This window comes from Sorex fumeus, unplaced genomic scaffold (assembly GCF_029834395.1).
Source record: "Sorex fumeus unplaced genomic scaffold, SorFum_2.1 ptg000265l, whole genome shotgun sequence".
Classification (NCBI taxonomy): Eukaryota; Metazoa; Chordata; class Mammalia; order Eulipotyphla; family Soricidae; genus Sorex; species Sorex fumeus.
Genome location: NW_026606322.1, coordinates 29,692,297 through 29,710,365, shown reverse-complemented (window position 1 = coordinate 29,710,365; position 18,069 = coordinate 29,692,297). Strand labels below are relative to the sequence as shown.

Below are 18,069 nucleotides of genomic sequence, written 5' to 3'. Positions count from 1 at the left end.
ATAAAAAAGCACCAGCCCAGGCACAAGAGAGAACGCAATGGGCTTGGTAAGTTCTGCAAGAGGGAGATCTGGCCTCGATCTGGGCATTGCATGGTCCCCCTGAGCACCTCTGTGAGCACCCGCTATTCACAGAGCCGGGAGGAGTCTCTGGGGGTTGCCAGCAATGGCCCCCAACACACACACACCCATCAGTCTCATAAGAGCACACACCCCAGGAAACAGAAAATGAGATTTTTACCAAAGTTAAAATTAATCAATTTGCTTTAGCGGGCCCAGTAACGTCTCCATTGTGAGACTTGTTGTTACTGTGTTTGGCATATTGAATACGTCACGGGTAGCTTGCCAGGCTTTGCCATGTGGGCGAGACACTCTCGGTAGCTTGCAGGGCTCTCCAAGGGGGGCGGAGGAATCGAACCTGGCTCAGCCGGGCCGGCTGGGCGCAAGGCAAACGCCCTACCGCTGCGCTATCGTTCAGAGAACTTTAAATTAATCTTTTTTTAAAAAAAAAAATTTGTTTATGGGGAGTTACACCTGGCAGTGCTCAGGGTTTAGTCCCGGCTCTGCACCCAGCAATCACTTCTGCAGAGCTCAGGGGACCCTGCGTGAGGCTGAGGACCAAACCCAGGTTGGCTGTGGCATGAGCAAGGAGCCTTTGTGTGCTGTGCTCTCTCTGCAGCCTCTCACCTTCTAGATAAAGCATCACAAATGCCTCAAGACACATTAAAACCCAAGAAAAAAGTTTTCTGGAACATTAAACCTGGTTAAAAACAACAACAACACAAAAAATGGAGGGTTGGGGGTGAGATGCTAGAGCAATAATACAGCAGCCGGGCTGCTTGTCCTCACATGGGTTTTGATTCCTGGCATCCCAGCTTCCCCCAGGGTCCTCTGAGCACTAGTCAGGAGTGCTCCCTAAGCGCAGAGCCAGGAATAAACCCTGAGCACTGCCACGAGTGATCTCTGAGTGCAGAGTTAGGAGGAATCTCAAGCTGAGAGAACTCAGAATGAAGGGGATCTGACGCGGGGTTTGGTCAACCAAGCCCCAAACACCATGGGGCGCTGTTGGGAGCCAGTTCAGGCCAAGCCCGCAGAGGACAAAGCCACGTGGGTCACTGCAGGGAAGGGACACAGCACGGGCGCCCTGCTGAGTCCAGCCCGAAGACTGCGTCAGCTGGGGAGAGAGTCCATAGGTGGGGGACAGAAAATTGGGCGATGCGGTTCCCCCGGACCCGGGCAGGGTGTCCCCGGGGGTACCGGAAACTGCGGATGGTGCAGACCCCCGTCCGGACTGCTTTTCCAGCATGGACATTCTGCTGGGAATATTCAGTTTATAAAGCAGCCCTGGAAGAGACAAACGATGGAGATCCGCACTGCTATGAGGCCACCTCTGAACGGTGCGGCCGCTGCTCAGCACATTTCACGGTTATACCTCTCAGCCCAGGATGAAAACGAGCGGGAAGGAAAAGAACAATTCCCAGCCTACTTCCCTAGAGAGCCACTGTGCCAGGAATAACCCCAGAGCATCGCCGGGTGCAGCCCCAAAACACCAAGAAGTAAAATAAAAATAAAAAAAAAAAGGTTCTCATGGGCCGGAGAGATAGTACAGTGGGTAGGGTGCTGCCCTTGCACGTGGCGAGGCCTGGTTCGAATTGTGGGACCCCGGTGGCTCTCCCCAGCATTTCGCGGAGTGATTCCATGTGCACCAAGTCAGGAATAAGCCCTGAGAACAGTCAGGTACGTCCTGAACGCCAAAAAATAAATCAAGGGGCTGAAGTGATAGTACAGTGGGTAGGGCATTTGCCTTGCACACGGCCGACCTGGGTTTGATCCCCGGCATCCCAGATGGTCCCCTGAGCACCTCCAAGAGTAATTTCTGAGTGTAGAACCAGGAATAACCTCTGTGTATCACAGGGTGTGACCCCAAAAGCAAGCTAGCAAGCACGCAAGCAAGCAAGCAAGAGGCTCTCAACCTCCGTACCCCTCAGGGCCAGAGGTCAGTCGGGGCCTCACAGCCAGGCTGGGAGGGTCCCTAGACCAGACTCGACTTTATCAACAAACAAACAGAAGCTGCCGGGGCCTGCAAGACCTCAGAGAAACTGAACATCTGACATGTGCTTGTTTGCGGGAGGTGAGGTCTGGGACTTCCTCTTCCTGAACCCGCTTCCCTGCTGCTCCCCTGTCGCCTTAGTGGAATCCAGAGAGCCTGGACTGAGGCCCTCACACCACTGAGCACGAGGCAACGCACAGGGAGGGCAGAGGGTGGGGGGAAGAAAGGAGGGCGGAGAGCAAGGAAAAACAGACAGGAAGTAGTGGGGGGCAGGGGTCAAGGGCCTGGGGTTCAGCCATATATCCAAGACCACAGCTGCAGCAACACTGACAACAAGAGGTGCAAACCACAGCAACTACACTTAGAAAGGTGCAGGATGGGTGTTGGAGCCATAGTCCAACGGGGAGGGCGTTTGCCTTGCTCATGGCCAACTGGGGTTCAATCCCCGGCATCCCATATGGTCCCCCAAGCACCGGCAGGAGTGATTCCTGAGTGCAGAGCCAGGAGGAACCCCTGAGTATCACCAGGTATGACCCCCCCAAAAAAACAAAACAAAACCCCCACAAAACCTGATAGAGCTGCCCTAGGGCTTGGGAGGAGCAGTGAGGCGGGCTCAGCCCTTTAATCCAACAGCAAGCTCTCTCCTGGGGCTATCTCCGGACCTTCCGGTTAAGCCTCCCTTCATCTCCCTACAGTAGAGTTGGTCACCTGCCACTCAGCCCCAGACAGATGTGCCCAGGGGGAGGTAAAAAAAGGGCTGCTCCTGAGGCGCCCCCCCCACCATCCTGCCCCGTGCTCCTCATCTCATGATGACTGGAACGCGGTGGCCGGAAGCAGCCAGGACTCCCGGCTCCCTGCTGACCCCTGGAATGCCCGTCCATCAAAGCAAGAGCCACTTCCCTTGGCTGGGTCCTGGCTCCTTGGGGTTTGCTGAGCTAGTAGCATGACAAGAAGCTGCTACTCCCCCGCCCCCATGCCCCCAGACACACCCCAAGGCAGTCTAGTGGGACTCTGAGGTAGAAAGAAGCAGAGTTCACATATGTCCCCCCAGAACAAGTGAGGAACAAGGACAGCCAGAGATGAACACAGTCACCTGCTGGGTCCCGGGCTGAGGCTCCTATCAGGAGAGCAAGACTGGCCTTCTGCATCATTCTTTTTTTTTTCTTTTTAGTATCCACTGTTAGGGATTTTTAAAAAAATTTTCTTTTTTTGGGGGGGGGAGGGTCACATCCAGCAACATTCCTAGAACTCCAGCTCATGAAGGCAAGTCCTTGTAACTTTTTGTTGTCTGCCCTAAAGTTCTTTCTTTTTTCTCTTATGGGGGTGAGGGCAGTTGGGTCCCACCCTGCGGTGTTTAAGACTCCCTGGGGCTGGCTCTGTGCTTAGGGATCTCTATTGGTGATGCTTCAGGGACCAAATGGGGTGTTGGGGATGAAATCTTGGTCAGCCGCATGCAAGGCAAGTGCTCTACCCACTGTATTATCTTTTCAGCCCCTGCCCTATATTTCTTTATTTTTGCTTTTTGGGTCATACCTGGCGATGCTCAGGGGTTCCTCCTGGCTCTGTGCTCAGGAATTACTCCAGGTGGTGCTCAGGAGACCCTATAGGATGCTGGGGATTGAACTTAGGTCGGCCGCGTGCAAGGCAAACGTCCTCCCCTCTGTCCTATCGCGCCGGCCCCTCTGCTTCATTCTTGGTGGAGACGCCTTTGCTTCCTTTTGTGGGTGACTTCCCATTCTTTTTTTTTTTTTGCTTTTGCTTTTTTTTTTGGGGGGGGGGTTGGTCACACCGAGTGATGCACAGGGGTTACTCCTGGTTCTGCAAGAATTACTCCTGGCGGTGCTCAGGGAACTATATGAGATGCTGGGAATCGAATCCAGGTTGGCCACGTGCAAGGCAAATGCCCTCCCTGCTGTGTTATCGCTCCAACCTCCCCGTCCTATTCCTGAAGTGGTTTGGTGCCAGGGCCAGCTCGGGTCTGAAGGCTGTGTGAGTGGTGCAAAAATAAGAAAAAAATGCACTGGTTGGAAAAGGGCAGGACAGTAGAGTGGAAGTTGGAGGACAGAACTGGGTCAGGCATCCTGAGAGCTCTGGGGGCTGGCTACAGGCTCAGCGCAGGAAGCACTTAAATGTTGCTTCTGACTTAGGATCCTGTCACTGGGACATAAAAGAAAAAGAAACAAAGTAAGTCTTCCGCAGAAACAAAGTAAGGCTTCCACTTCCACGGAGGAAGTTAAAAGCGCAGGCAGCGGCAGTGGGAAGATCCCCTGGATTCAGCTCAGGGTTCCAGGGTGACAAGCAGGCAGGAAGTAACATTGGCAGGAAGTAACTGTCAGGAAAACCTCATTCTAAAAAAAAGGGGGGGGTATTGGAGAGAGGGAGAGAGGGAAGGGGAGAAAAAAGGGAGAGGGAGGGAGGAAAGGGGAGGAGGAGGGAGGAAAGGGGAGGAGGAGGGAGGAAAGGGGAGGAGGAGGGAGGGAGGGAGAGAGAGAGAGAGAGAGAGAGAGAGAGAGAGAGAGAGAGTTGTTTCTAAAATTCCCTGCCTACAGATACATTTTTCATGTACAGATGAGGCGGTGCCCTGAAGCTGGCTGGAATGGCCCCGTGTCCTGCTTTTTGCGTCTGGAGTCTGAGTTTGATCCCTATCTCGGATTCTAGAGGAATCCACAAACCCAGGAGCCCTCCAGCATACCCTAACTGACAACAATGTGTGACCACAACCCTCTCAATTTATCTCAAACACAATGGAGGTGAGGGGGAACTTTGGTTTTTGTTTTCTTTTTTTGTTTTTGGTCACACGGGACCATGCTCAGGGGTTACTCCTGGCTCTACACTCGGGAATTACTCCTGGCAGTGCTCAGAGGACCACATGGGATGCTGGGAATCGAACCAGGGTTGACTGTGTGCAAGGCAAACACCCTACCCACTGTGCTATCACTCCAGCCCCGAGGGGGGAAGAGTTTTAAAAACGTTTTCTTCCCCGCCAGGAATGAACCCTGAACACAGAACCAGGACTGAGCCCTGAGCACTTCTGTGTATGGCCCCCAAAACTGTCACTGTCACGGTCCTCCCACTGTTCATCGATTTGCTTGAGCGGGGCCAGTAACGTCTCCATCGTGAGACTTGTTGTTACTGTGTTTGGCATATCAAATACATCACAGGGAGCTTGCCAGGCTTTGCCGTGCGGGTGAGATACTCTCGGTATTAGCTTGCCGGCTCTCTGAGAGGGGCGGAGGAATTGACTTTCCCTTGGCTCCATCCATGTGCATCTCGGCCAAAGGCCCCCAAAACAAACCAGAAAAATAACAGAAAGTTTTCTCTTTGGGGGCCAGAGAGATATCCAGGGGTTAAGGCGCTTGTTTAACATTGTCTTCCCAATCCTGGTTAAATCCCCAACACCACGTAGGGTCCCCTGAGGCCTGCCAGGAGTGATCCCTAAGCACTGAGTCAGGAGTAAGCCCTGCTAAATGTGGTCCCAGAACCAAAGAAATAAATAAATAAACCTCCCCCCCCCACACACACACACTCTTTTTAAACTTGAAAGACGCATGCGAACACATGAAAGTATTTGAAAGAAATAGATTACAGAGATCTGCAATGTATGTCAGGTCATGTAGGATGATTAGCGGGCGCGCTATCTGCGGAACGGCAGTCACATTCCAGAGACTGTGGACACACAAACAGATCTCAGTGCCCAGCGCCCCCCTCCCTGGTGCTGACCGTCTTTCTGAGAATAAACTGTCAGAACTTCAGCTGCCCTTCACCTCGGGGATCAGCAAACGTCAGCTCTCCAGGGCCGGAGGATCCCTATTTTTGGCTTTGCCAACCACACACCTTGTCACAAGACCTCAGCATTGCCCGGCCCTGGGTGTCCACGGGTGTGAACCTGTTCCAAAGATGCATCATTTACAGAGACGGGCACTGGGCTGAGCTGGGCCGCAGGTGCTGGCCTGCCAAACACCTCAGCTGCTGCTTTCTGATTAACCCACAGGAGGGCAAGTGGGAGAAACCATCCAAGCCAAGTCCAGACACCAGACAGCTAGGTTGGGGTACGAGGCTGAACCTGCACGGGACCGACCCTGGTTCAGAGCTGGATAGCAGTGCACAGGGTCCTCCTGAAAACAGCTGTATCCCTGAGCATCCACCAGGGGTGGCCCAGAAACCAAAAACCAAAACCAAAAAAAAAAAAAAAAAAAGTTCAATATATAGTGTTCTTTATAACCAGACCTGATGAACCCTTTCATTAATCCTATGCCTAGATTTTTAAAATTATGGGTCGGGGCTGGAGCAATAGCACAGCAGGTAGGGTGTTTTGCCTTGCATGCGGCCGACCCAGGTTCAATTCCCAGCACCCCATATGGTCCCCGGAGCACCTCCAGGAGTAATTCCTGAATGCATGAGCCAGGAGTAACTCCTGTGCAACACCAGGTGTGACCCCAAAAGCAAAATAAAAAAAATTGTGGGTCACCAAATCTTAGAAAACCAAGAAAACTCATACTTGAAGTTGGAAAGATGTTAATCCACAGGACCAGTTAAAAGTAAATTCTGAACAGAGAACTCTAAAAAGAAAAAAAAAAAACGAAAACAAAAACCAAAACTGTCTAGAATAGAAAATAAACTGGAAACACACAAGCAATTGCAAGAAGAATGTGTAATGTCAGATCCTCAAGAAGTTTTTGACAAGAACTGGGACAACCCAAGTGCCCATAAAACCATGAAACACAAGGATGATTTTAAAGAAACGGTACCTGTCGAAAACAAAACAAAAATACCTGTGGGTGGCAATCCCACATGGGGTGACATCACTGAACGGAGAGAGGGAGTCACGGGAAAGTTGGTAACAGTGAACGGTTCCTAAATTCTCCACAACTGAGAAATGAATCCAAAATCAACCGCGTGAAGAATCCAGGCTGTTTCTGGCAGTGTTTGCCCTGCTGCGTTTCCCCGGTGAGTGAAAAGGGTTGAAAAAAAGCCTCGGTGTCATCTAACAACACTTGGGATGAGGCTCAGGGGTAGAGCATATGTGAGGTCCTGGTTTCAATCCAATGCACCCCAGGAAAGAAAAGGAAACACCACACATAGACACACACACACACACACACACACACACACACACACACACACACACACAGTGGCCCACCTAAGTCCCAGGACAGAAACGGGCTATAAACCTTATTTTCTGGGACCGAGCCTGCCACCTTGTGGTCACAGGAGGAAGCAACAGACTTCAGGGTCTCCATTCTCAACTGCACCATGAATCTGTTCTATCATTTGCTTGGCGGCTGAGAACCACAATGACATAAGGAAGCGAGAAAGTCAACAGAAATTAAGTGAAATTGATTTTTGACACCTCAATTTGCATGATTACTCATGAGAGAGCCAGTGGTCAAAAAAAAAAAAAAGAAAGGAAAAGAAAAGAGAAGAAAAAAACAAAGATGGCAACTTGTGAAACCAAGTTTCTGAAGGGTATTAAATCCAACAGTGGGGTGGGCTGAGGGCTGAGGGCAGCGAGGAAAGAGGAGTGGGGGGAGGGAAGGGGAGAGGGAGAGAGCTCGGTGGCTGGAACACAGGCCGGGTTCCATCCCTGGTGTGCCATGATCCCCCACGCACTGCCAGGAAGTCCCCACCGAGAGCAGTGAACTGAAAGTAACCCGCAAATAAAAATAAAAAACAATTAACAGCACAGCAAGAATACTCAGAAGGTCTGCACACTGATTTTGCAACAGAAGACTTTTGTTGTTGTTATTTCTTATTTTTCCTCATTTCTGGGCCACACTCAGTAGCGCTCAGAGCTTACTCCTGGCTCTGCGCTCAGAGATCACTTCTAGCAGGGTTCGAGGGATCGTATGGGATGAGGAACCATAAAAGTTTTCTTTTTTCTTTTCTTTTTTTTTTTTGAAGGGAGGTCGTACCCAGCAATGCTCTGCACCCAGGAATTACTCCTGGCCATGCCTGGGAGACCATATGGGATGTCGGGGATCGAACCCGGTTTGGCCGAGTGCAGAGCAAACACCCTCCCCGCTGTGCTATCTATCACTCTGGCCCCTTTTGCCAAGTTTCAGAAACAAATCTCTAACCCCCACTCATTAAATCGACCCCAACTCTGGGAGCAAGTCAAAGAGACATAGGTGAGAGTAAATCTGAAAGCCCCCACCCCCTGGCCGGCCAGCTGGCCACAGGTAGAGAACAGGAGCCGGCCCCAGAGGATCAGTCTCAGGAGAGGGAGGACCAGCATGGAAGCTGCTTTCAACGGGGTCAGCCACAATGTCTTGGCGGGACCCTTGTGCTCCCATGGGGGGCGCCAAGGGGGACTCTCAGGTCAGCCCAGGGGGAGGGAGGCCGGCAAGCAGCTTCCTGTGGCTTACTGGCTGATTCTGAGTTTGAGTTTGGAGCGGGGCCCACCAATTCTCCCAAGGGCTGGAGTTCATGCCTCTCGTGAGACAGCCTGGGGTCTCATCCGGGGAACCATCCAGGGTCCTCTGAGCACTGCACCTGGGAGGGGGCCCTGGGAGCACCGCCAGGTGTGCCTCCTCTCAAACAACAAAAATAATCAAGTCACAAAACAGATGACTTCTTGCACAAGAGCAGCAGAATGCAGGAGGGAGAAAGTGCAGAGTCTGGGAGGTGAGAATGAGCAAGGCGTTACTTAGGACGCAGGTTGAAGACTCCCGAGAGAAAAGCAGAAAAGGAGGAAGGATAGTCGTGCCACTGGACTCCATGCCAGGCTGTTTCACTCGGGGCGCCCCAGAGCCTCCCGGCCCCAAGGGACCCGACCCCGGCAGCCAAAAACCTCCAGAACCCAACCGCTGCCACACTCAAGGCTGCTCCCCACACGCTCGGCCTGAACTTCACCCATGAGGGAACCTATTCCTGGACACATCATAAGACACTCCCTACTCATTCTCCAAGAGTACCACATCACATTTGATTGGGTTCAAATAGTAGGCAACAAATCACAGAGGGAAATACATATATAAATGTACATATATATGCATATACACATAGTTTCAGATATATATACATATATATATGCACTGCACTGCCCTCCCGTTGTTCATCGATTTGCTCAAGCAGGCCCAGTAACGTCTTCATTTTGAGACTTGTTCTTACTGTGTTTGGCATATCGAATACATCACGGGTAGCTTGCCAGGCTTTGCCTTGGGGGCAAGATACTCTGGGTAGCTTGCTGGGCTCTGCGAGAGGGGCGGAGGAATCGAACCCGGCTTGGCTGGGCTGGGTGCATGCAAAGCAAATGCCCTACCGCTGTGCTATATATGAAAGCTCATACACATCACTCAACCTTTAACAATATGTTAGTTATATTCTAAAGAATGTCTTAATGGTTTCTGCCAAAATTGGACAAACTTCACACTGTCTCCTGTATGGATACTTTTTGTAGCATTTCCAGCGGCTTTCCACAACAGACAATACAAAATATATTCTTCTGGTTGTGCTTTGGGACAGGGATTGAGGCTTGGGATGGAAACATCCCAAATTTGGTGGTGGGACTGGTGTTTGAACATTAAATGTCATCAAATATTGTGAACCACCTTATAAAATTAAAAAAAAAATTTTTAAAAAGAAAAAGAAAAGCAGAAAAGGAGACTGGGGTAGAAGTGAGCGCCAGCTGCCTTCTCCACGCCTGTCCTGTGGGCAGGAAGTCAGGCTGGGTTCTGGGGGTGATGAGGACCGGAGGGGGGGGACACACAGGTGAGCAACGCTCCCCACCCCCCGGAAGAAACCTAAGACTTCTCCCCGCCTTGCTCAGCACCTGGAGACAGCCACCTCTTGCCTGTGGTCTGCCTCCAAGCTGGCAAGTGGCGGGCAGCCTGGAACTTTCCAGGAGGCTCAGGTAGATTTAAGAGCAGAAAACCGCGATGCCCAAGCACAAAGGTCCCGGTTGGACCCCTTTGCAATTTTTTTTACAGAAACTTGCAGACTCTAGATCTTTGCTGCCATTGCCAGCCAGACCCAGGAAGGGCTAGAGATCCACTGAGATGCAGGAAATAGACCAGATGCAAGAAACAGACAAGAGACAGGAAATAGACAAGCAATGCACAGGTTTGTGGGTTGGGGAGAAAGGGGGGGGGTCTTGTAGGAGACCCCTGGGCTCCCCCGGGCACCGGGCAGGGTCCTACCTGGGTTGCTGGCCAGCAGGGCCAGGGGACTGTCGCCCGGGTCTGTGGTGCTGTCCACGCGGTGGGGCGGGCTGTCCAGAAGAGCCGCTGCCCCCTCGGGCGGGGGGTAGGTCCTCACCAGGAGGCCCAGCGCTGGCTGTGAGAGGCAGTCTTTGAGCGCCGACGAGTTGAGGCTGCCGGCGGGCCGGTTATTGATCTCGAGAATCTCATCGCCCGCCTTCAGGCCTGCGAGGGGTGACAGGGGGAAGGTTTCCAAGAGCACCAAGACACCCACGCCGAGGCTAAAGGGCACCCGGGGTGGCGGGTCCCCAGCAGGTGCAGCGGCCAGCACGAAAAGAGATGACTCTGTGGTTTTCAGAAAGTTCTAGACAGGGACGTCACAGCTCGCCTGACAGAACACCTGAGCTCCTGCCTGAGCCCAGGGTTCCCAGCATCTGCTTCGTTCCCTGTGCAACTGTCCATCACCAGACAACTCGGAGGCTGGAGCGATAGCACAGTGGGGAGGGCGTTTGCCTTGCACGCAGCCGACCTGGGTTCGGTCCCCGGCATCCCATATGGTCCCCCCACCATCGCGAGGAGAAATTCCTGAGCACGGAGTCAGGAGTAACCCCTGAGCATCACTGGGTGTGACCTCCCCCCCCAAAAAAAGAAAATGCCCTCTGATGCCTGCAGTAAATAAATATGTGCAATCCAGCCAGCTAATGGCTATGATCAGCTCGATGGAACCAGGTGCAAGGACTTGGGAACCGGGAGATGGTGCACTAGATGGGCATGTGCAAGGCCCTGGGTGCGAGCCCGGATTAGCCCCGCTGTTCTCGAGCACCACTGGGTGGCCCAAGCAAAATCACCCAAACTGTAATGAAACTTCCGGTTGCTGCTATCAAAGAAGGTTGTCATGGCTTGTGTTTACAGACCACAGAACCAAACCTGACTTTCTTTTTTCTTTTTTCTGATCTTCTTCGTCCTTTTTTTGGTCAGCCATCAGGATCTGGATATTTATGTTTTGGGAAGCTTCCCCCCTGAAACGCTGATAAGCAAGCTAAGGGGAATCTCCAAAGTTAGGTAACCTGAGGAAAATTCCTGAGCAAAGCCAATTTAGGATGTCGGATGATGGTTGGGGGAGGACAGGCCAGCCTTAAAAGAACAGCCTTAAAAGAACATTGCAGAAGGGAGCAGTGAGGGAAAGACCTGACAGGAAATACAGTTTCCCCGCAGCTCTAAGAATGGGGAAGGAGGCTGGGTCTGGTTTTGGAGCACGATGCTGTGGTGCCGTGTGTGGGGAACCAAAGATGAAGGAGGAAGTGGGAGTTGGAAGGACGGCAGGCAGAAAAGAGAAGCCGCCTCTGATTCCACAGTCTCACTCCCTCAGAGACATACAAACACACACACACACACACATATACAGACACATGCACATCCACACACAAACACAGACACACATATCCATACACATCCACACATAAACACACACAGACACACATACACAGATCCACAAACACACACAGACACACGTACATACACAGATACACATACATAGACACACATACACACAGACACATGCACTATACACACAGACACACACATAAATACACATATACACATGCACACACAAACACAGACACACATAACACAGATCCACAAACACACAGATCCACAAACACACAGATACACTCACATACACACAGAGATACACACATACATACACACATACAGATAGATACATACACATATACAGACACAAGCACATACATACACACATAGGTACACACACATGCACACACAGACACGCATATACACAGGCATACAAACGTACACACAGATACACACACAGGCACACATAGACACGCATACACACATACACAGACACGCACATACACACACATACACACCATAAGCACATACGCACACACATATCCATACAGACAGACACACACACAGACACATGCACATACATACATATACACACACACACACACACACACACACACACACACCGCTCCTTCACTGAGTCACACCCCATCCAATCCTCTTCACCCTGAGCCAAACAATTCCGAAATCTGTTTCCTATTGTAAAACCCTTCCGGACCCAGCACGAGTGGGAAGGCAACGGAAGAGACCCTAGAACTCATCCCTGCAACTCAACTAGAGGGAGGAAGCCCAGGGAGCGAACCCCACTCACTTTCTTAGATTTGGAGTCTCACAGCTTTGGAAAGGAGAGTGTGCCATTTCTACATGGAAAAGGTAGTTGGTTGCTTTTGTTCTATTTGGGGGCCACACCCAGCAGTGCTCAGGGACTGCTCCTGGTTCTGTGCTCAGGAGGTGCTGGGGAACAAATCCAGGCAAGTGCCCTAGCCACTGTACTCTCTCACCAGCCTTGGGTCTTGTTTTTGCTTTTCATAGTTTTCTCTTGGACTTGGTTAGCTACTAGAGAGGCAACGTAAGGAACAAGAGAACAGGGTCTGGAGCAATAGCACAGTGGGTAGGGCGTTTGCCTTGCACGTGGCCGACCCGGGTTCGATTCCCAGCATCCCATATGGTCCTCCAAGCACTGCCAGGAGTAATTCCTGAGTGCACAAGCCAGGTACAGTAAGCCCTGTGCATCGCCAGGCATAATCCAAAAAGGAAAAAAAAAAAGAAACAAGAGAACTGACCAGAGTTAAAAAAAAAAATCTAGGGGCTGTGCTTTGTTTTTGATACATACACACATGTATCAGCTCAGCTGCTCAACTTTCTGCCTCTCTGCACCTGTGGCCCGCCTCACGGGGCGCGTGTGCATGCGTGTGTTTATGTGTGTGTGTGTGTGTGTGTGTGTGTGTGTGTGTCTTTTTGTTCTTGGCGGTATGTGGGTCCACCCTGGCAATTCTCGGTCAGTTTGGCTGGCAGTTCTGCATGAGGACCCAAAGGCCTGGCGTTGCTGGGGACTAAGGCACGTGTCTGAATGCCTTTGCTTTCTCCGGCCCTGAGTCCCGAGTTGACATGGCCCGGTGGAGCGGGAGGAGGTGGCGACTAGAACAGTGGCCCCAGAGCGAGAGTGCGCGCGCCCCAGAACTCATGCTCTGGCCCTGAGGGGCCTGAGAGAAGAAGACCAGGCTTCCTGACGGCCGGAAGCCCAGAGACCAACATCCCAGCTGGAAGGCACGAAGGAAGACAGACGGAAGTGACGATACCCAGAGGGCCCAGAGGATAAGGGGGCAAAGGGAACTGGGCCCCCTGTCTCCATCCCGAACAGCAGAGCAGCCCGAGACAGGACTGGGCTTGTGACCACAGAATGGGCCGGGAGAGCCCTGGAAATGGCGCTGACCCTGCTAAGCAAGGAACACGCATGCTCAGCGGTTTCTGCTTCTTTCTCTTCCACCTGCTGCCTGCAAACGTGCCTCCCCTCTCCCCATCATAGATGCCGTAAACCTGAATCCTCGCCTTTGTGCTGGGCCCGGTGTGGAGAGCAGGAGCCCGGCTGGGTCCGCAGGAGTAAATCAATCCGGCTTCTGCAGCTCAGGAAGGGAGAGGCGCTTGGTCTTTCCCAGCTGGGCCAGGTCAAAATCTCTCAGCAGCAGGGAAGGCAGGGGCTGCGAGAGGCCAGGGCAGCCCTGCAAGACCCAGGGAATGGAGCCTTGGCCAACTGCTGCCCCCCAGTCCCCGAGGCCCGGGGCCAGGAAGGCAGAGGGTGGCAGAGCAGTGCCAGCACAGAACTGAGCCGTGATGAGGAAGCAGAGGAAGGCGGGCCACGGGTGCAGAGAGGCAGAAAGTTGAGCGGCTGAGCGGAGCCCTCATGACCCAACACTGGCCGAGGTCACCCCCACCCCACCCCAGTTTCTGGGCCATGCCCAACTCTGGCTGATGGTCCCAGAGATGTGTCCAGAGGGCGATGACCCAGCTGGCCTGGGACCTCTCGGGAGTCATCAGAGGGTCCGGAGCTGCTGAGTGTGGTGAGAGAGAGGTGGAACCTGGGGCCCAGAGCCACCGTGAAGAGGGCAGGGGTGCTTGGCAGGCCCTAGTTCGACCCCTGGCACCCCATATGTTCCCCCGAGTTCATCAGGAGTAATCTCTGGCCACCATGGGGTATTCCCCCTAGCCCCCCATCATGGAAGTGAGGAAACCCCAGGGATCAGATTATCAAAGAGGCAAAAGATCAGATTATCAAAGAGGCAAAACGGTACGGGGGAGTTAGAGTACAGGTCACCTTCAGACACATCTTCCCAGCAGCTGGCCAGACCAGAGAGCACACCACAGGGACCATGAGCTGGGCTGAACGAACAGCACCCCTCATACCCTTCAGGGAACCCCCAGCGCTCGACAGGCCAGGTCTGGAGGGGGTGGGCCGGAGGTCAGCCCTCTAGTATCCGGGAGAACTCTGTTCCCCAGGGCCCGGGGAAGGGTGTGGGCAAAAGTCTGTTATTTTCTTGCACACGGGGGCCCTCGGATTCCAAGAAGACAGGATGTGAGTGAGAACGGCCCGAAGATTCCCCCACCCCCGGGGCAGAGAGAGATAAAAATCAGCCTTGGGGTGTGCAGAGGAAAGAACCGTCAGCCTTTGCAGAGCTGAGCGGATCGGTGGACCTGAGCCTGGGGCCCGGAGAGCCTGAACAGCCAAGGAAGCCAGCCCAGCCCTGCACACCCCTCCAGCCCCTCACCCCCCAACGCCCTCTCCTGTACTGTCTATGTGCTAAGCCCAGGCGCTGCGCTGGGTCTGCTGATAGTGGGGGAGGCGAAGGATGCAGCATGAGGTTTCGAAGGAACCGAGCAAGGGCCTTCCGCCTGGCTGGCCTCTCTAGCTGGCCTGGGCCTGGATGAAAGTCAGCACACTCAGATAGAGAAGGGAGCACCAAATAAAGGATCCTCCCAGGATGAGAGATGCATCCTGAAAGTAGACTACAGACCGAACAGGATTGCCACTCAATGCCTCTTTTGCAAACCACAGGAGAGAGAGAACAAGGGGGATTTCCTGCCACTGAGGCAGGGTGGGATGGGGGGATGGGGAGTGGGAGGGATACTGGGATCAGTGGTGATGGAGAATGGGCATTGATGGAGGGATGGGTACTCAATCATTGTATAATTGAAACCCAAGCACAAAAATTTGTAAGTCTACAACTGTACCACATGGTGTTTCACTAATAAAAAATTTTAAAAAAAATAGAAAGTCAGCATAGCCCAGGGGCAGGAGGAAGCAGGCTTTCCGGCCCCTTTGCATACCCCACGGGTTTTTGATCAGCCTGGTGGGTGATGTTTGCATCGCCTACGAGCATCCCAAGGCCAGACTGTGTTTGCGAACAGGCCTTTGCAGATGGACACAATGAAATGAAGTCGTGCTGGGCTAGGGAGCAGGGGCGAGTGGGGAGAGGGGCTGGGGGGCAGGGGCAGCTCTGCCCAGGAACCCGGGCTCTCACAGGCAGCCCCACACGCAGAGGAAGGCGGGTTGCTGATGCAGAGAGGCAGGACGCGGAGCGGCTGAGGCGAGCTGAGGTTTAAGCTGAGCAGAGGTTTAGACACAGAGTCCCCCGTCACCCCTCTGCCCACCCCGGGCAGGCAGAGCGAAGGAGAAATTCTTCTCTCCTCCTGGGGGCTCTCCCAGTAGTGGACCTGACACTCCCTGGACTGGGCACTTGCGGCCACCCGAACTGGGTTTTGTTGGACAAATACAGCAAATGAAAGAAAGAAGCCAGAACCCCTGGCTTGGAAGGGTCCTCTGAGAGGGGAAAGCACCTCGGCACCGGTTATTCTGGTTCCTTTGGATCCGGGCCAGGCTCTGTGGTGTGAGAGGATAACTCATAGTTGTTTGGATTTGGAGCTCCCTGAGGATTAGCGATGTAGAGCATTTTGTCATGTGCCTTTTCGGTCATTTATATTTCTTCTCTGAGGAAGTTTCTGTTCATTTCTTCTCCCCAATTTTTTTTTCCTGCTTTTTGGGTCACATCCAGTGATGCTCAGAGGTTACTCCTGGCAGTGCTTGGGGGACCGTATGGGATGCTGGGGATCAAACCTGGGTCGCCTGCATGCAAAGTAAACGCCCTATCTGCTTGCTGTACTATTGTTCCGGCCCCTGCCCCTCCCCACGATATGTTGGGGTTGGATGTTTGTTTTCTTGTAAAATTCTACCAGTGCCTTATGTATCTTGGATTTTAACCCTTTATCTGATTGGTATTGGATAATTGTAAACCATAATGCCCAAAAGGAGACAGAGACAAAGAAAGCGAGCGAGCAGGCAAGAGAGAGAGACAGAGACAGAGACAGAGAGACAGACAGAGAGAGACAGAGAGACAGAGAGAGAGACAGAGAGAGACAGAGAGAGAGAGAGAGAGAGAGAGAGAGGAAAAATGCCTGCTTTAGAGGCAGGCTGAGGGTGGTGGTGGCCGGAGGGGAACTGGGTCATTGGTGATGGGAAATGTACACTGGTGAAGGGAGGGTTGTTGGAACATTGTATGCCGAAAACCTAAGCATGAACAACTTTGTAATTGTGTATGTATCTCAAGGTTGGGGGAAAAAAAGTAGAGAGAGCACCAAATGGGGGTCTAGGGGGCTTCCTCCAGAGACCCACCTGAACTAGACAGCCCTGGGATGCAGGGGTGCTCAGACACGGAGTCCCCTGGAATTGCCCCCCTGAGCTGGTGGGATACCGGCCCCAGGGGTTCCACGGCTGCAAAGATTCCTCCACCAGGGGGCGCCACAGACCATAACTGCCTGAGACAAGATCCCAAGTCAAACTTTGACCCAAGCTGACCAAAGCACCAAAGGGTCTTCTGGAAAATTCTACTCCAAGAGACCGCCCTAGGGTTTAGAGTCCCTGAACAGAGTCGGAAAGGTGGTGAGAAAGGACCATCCCATGGACCCCGCCAACTGGGGCTCAAGTCTGCATTCTCCCATGCCTGGATAAAGGGAAGAACATTTCTATTTGCTGGGAGGTTTTTCTATTTTTCTGTGGTTCATTTTGGGGTCACACCCAGACCTTAGCTCTGTGCTCAGGAATCACACCTAGCAGTGCTCAGGGCTGGAGCCTCGGGGACCCTATGGGATGTTGGGGACCGAACCCGCGTCAGCTGTGCACAGGGCAAACACCCTCCCCACTGTGAGGGTTTTCAACAAGACAAGGTTCCAGGCTTCTCCTCTTCTCATCTTCCACATCCCCCAACTAGAAGGATCTAGAAGGGCTCGGAAGAGACGCCTGCAGCCAGGAGACCCAGGACTTACCTTTCTTAGACGCTAAACCCGTTTCCTTGACGCTGTTCACGTACAGTCTGCGCACCCCGTCCTCCTCCACAGAAGACAGCGAGAACCCTGAGGACACAGGACAGAGTGGTCAGGGTCACTTGCTCCAGCTGTGGCCAGCTCCAGGCAGGATATGCCACGAACACCAAGCGCTCAAAGTCTCTAGGGCTCAAGCTCAGAGCGGCTCCTTCCCCTGTTCTGACTTATTTTACCAAAAATACCTTGGTATTTTTTGCTTTTTTTGGGTCACACCCTGCAATGCTTAGGGGTTACTCTTGGCTCTGCTCTCAGGGATCACCCCTGGTGATGCTCAGGGGACCACGCGTGATGCCTGGATCAAACCCAGGTTGGCCGCACGCAAGGCAAACATCCTATCCCTGTACCATAGCTCTGGCCTCAGGAAGAGTAGCAGTGTGGCACTGTCCTCCCATTGTTCATCGACTTGCTCGAGAGGGCACCGATAACGTCTCCATTGTGAGACTTGTTGTTACTGTTTTTAGCATATTGAATACACCGCGGGGAGCTTGCCAGTCTCTGCGGTGCAGACATGATATTTCCTTCTGACCATATGGGACACCAGGGATAGAACCCAGGTGGGTCTCGTGGAAGGCAAAAGCCCAACCCGCTGTACTATTGCTCTGGCGCCGAAAACAAACAAACAAAACAACAAAACACCCTATTTTT

At 52.7% G+C, this 18,069-nt stretch overlaps 1 protein-coding gene across 3 annotated transcripts in view; it reads right to left on the bottom strand.

Annotated features, from left to right (window-relative positions):
- TIAM1 (TIAM Rac1 associated GEF 1) overlaps positions 1 to 18,069 on the bottom strand; it is a 228,821-nt gene that overhangs the window by 50,566 nt on the left and 160,186 nt on the right. For all 3 annotated transcript variants that reach the window (XM_056109264.1, XM_056109265.1, XM_056109266.1), the window contains 2 exons: positions 17,368 to 17,454; positions 10,186 to 10,410 (listed from right to left, as the gene is read on the bottom strand). In XM_056109264.1, the coding sequence (XP_055965239.1) occupies positions 10,186 to 10,410; positions 17,368 to 17,454 (312 nt within the window). The remainder of the gene's footprint in view (positions 1 to 10,185; positions 10,411 to 17,367; positions 17,455 to 18,069) is intronic.